Below are 2,249 nucleotides of genomic sequence, written 5' to 3'. Positions count from 1 at the left end.
CGCCTCCCAAAAGCTGAAAGAAAGCTTGCTCGAGTTCTAGGCGGCCACATGGGCGGATGTTCATAACATCTATGAGTCGAAAATAAGGATAGAAGATAATCAGCTCGGGTTTCCGACATCAACCAAGGGGCGGGACCGAGACAAGAACCAAGATAAATTCAAAGGTGATTTTGATGCGGACCGGCGATCTTCTAAAGGCCGTTTCCTTACTTACGACAGAGTCGAGCGACGCAGTAGCAATGGGTTCCGATCCTCAAATAGGTTCGCTCCCAATAGAAGAATTGACCGTAGCGGGAACAACAGATCGTTACAAGAAAAAGAGGTACCGAGGACCCAGGATTCTACATATCCCAGATTGTCATATTACAGTTTCAACATCAGTGTAATGGAGTTGGTATCGACGATGAGAAATATCAAAGAAGCACGATTCCCGAAGCAGATCAGATTCAATCCCAGCCAGAGGGATCCTAACTTATGGTGCGAATATCATGGTACTCACGGCCACAGAACTGGGGAATGTCGACATCTGTGCGAGGAGGTGGCAGCATTATTGAAAAATGACCATCTCAGGGAGTTCTTGAGCGAGCGAGCCAAGAATAATTACGGCTGCAGCCGGGAAAAAGCAGAACTGAAGATAGGGGAAGACCCTCCTCGGTTGACTATTTACATGATTTTCGGAGGGAATGAAATTAATTGTATAACCTTCTCGGTGGCCAAGAAGACAAAGGTGTCGATAACCCACTATAAGAGACTCCGGGAAGTCGCCGAAGATGACATCAACTTCACAGAGGAAGACGCCAACTGACTTCTTCTGCCACATAACGACGCTCTGGAAATCTCTCTCAATGTCTTAGGTTTTAAGATTAAACGTGTTTTGGTAGACCCAAGAAGCTCAACCAACATCATTAAATGAAGAGTACAGGAGCAAGCAAAGCTAACCGAAAGCATCATTCCAGCAATAAAGCTCCCCGCTGTGTTCAACTTAGCGGGTGTGACCACCCAAGGAGAGATCCTGCTGCCTACGAATACCGAATTGGTAACAAAGACCACCTTATTTGAAGTGGTGGACGGCGACGTAGGCTACAACATAATTCTCAAAAGACCATGGTTGCATGATGAGGGCTGTACCATCAAAATATCACCAATTGCTGAAATTCCCAGCCCCGGAGGGAATCAAGCAGATAAGAGGAGATCAACTTGCAGCAAGAGAAATGAATGCAGTATCAACTTCCAGTAGTAAAGGGAAGGATCCCAGCAAATAGCAATTAGAGGAACCGACGCCTTCTCACGTGCCAAGTGAAGATGATAATGGCGAGGAGTCATCGGAATCCCACCAGGTACCGAGATACTTTCAGTTACCGAAGAGAGAGACGCGACCAAATCCACGGCGGAAGAACTCGAGAAAGTGGCTTTGTTCAAAGAGGTCTTGGAGAGGAAGTTTCACTTGGGAACAAGACTCAATCCCGAACTCAGGTCGGGATTTATTAATTTTCTTAAAGCTAGCATTGATTGTTTTACATGGTCACACTCGGATATGATAGGTATCCTAGTACAAGTGGTCGTACACAAGTTAATCCTGGAACTGAGCTTCCCTCCGATAAGGCAAAAAAAAAACGCCCAATAGCTGAGGTCAGAAACAAGTTTGTTATGGAAGAGGTAACTCGACTACTTGACATTGGTTCAATCCGGAAGGTAAAGTATCCCGAGTGGTTATCTAATGTAGTTGTGGTTCCGAATAAGAATAACAAGTTTCGAATGTGTGTAGATTATAAAGACTTGAATAAGGCGTGCCCTAAAAACTCGTTCCCATTGTCAAATATTGTCAAATGATTTATGCGACAGCCGAACACGAGTTAATGAGTTTTCTCAATACCTATTCTGGGTACAACCAAATCCAGATGAACCCGGAGGATCAAGAAAAAAATTCGTTCATAACGAACTTTGGCACATATTGTTATAATGTGATGCCCTACGGGCTTAAAAACGTCGGAGCCACTTATCAGAGGTTCATGAACAAGATGTTCGAAAAGCAAATAGGTAAAAAAATGGAAGTGTACATAGATGACATGTTGGTCAAGTATTTGAATGCAGGTGATCATTCAAAACACCTCCAAGAGACCTTCGATATCTTAAGGAAGCATAAAATGAAGCTTAACCCAGAAAAATGCGCGTTCGGGGTTGGCTTCGGTAAGTTATTGGTTGTTTTGGTCTCACGAAGCGGGATCAAGGTTAATCCCGATAAAACCAAA

General features: G+C 44.1%; 1 protein-coding gene across 1 annotated transcript; it reads left to right on the top strand.

Moving 5' to 3' along the window:
- Positions 1,116 to 1,830, top strand: LOC109236078. The gene is made up of 3 exons (XM_019402303.1): positions 1,116 to 1,233; positions 1,338 to 1,473; positions 1,542 to 1,830. Exons 1-3 carry the CDS (start codon positions 1,116 to 1,118, stop codon positions 1,828 to 1,830), a joined length of 543 nt encoding a protein of 180 aa, XP_019257848.1.

This window comes from Nicotiana attenuata, chromosome 12 (assembly GCF_001879085.1).
Source record: "Nicotiana attenuata strain UT chromosome 12, NIATTr2, whole genome shotgun sequence".
Lineage (NCBI taxonomy): Eukaryota > Viridiplantae > Streptophyta > Magnoliopsida > Solanales > Solanaceae > Nicotiana > Nicotiana attenuata.
The sequence above is the reverse complement of the archived record's forward strand: the minus strand, read 5'-3'. Positions and strand labels throughout refer to the sequence as shown.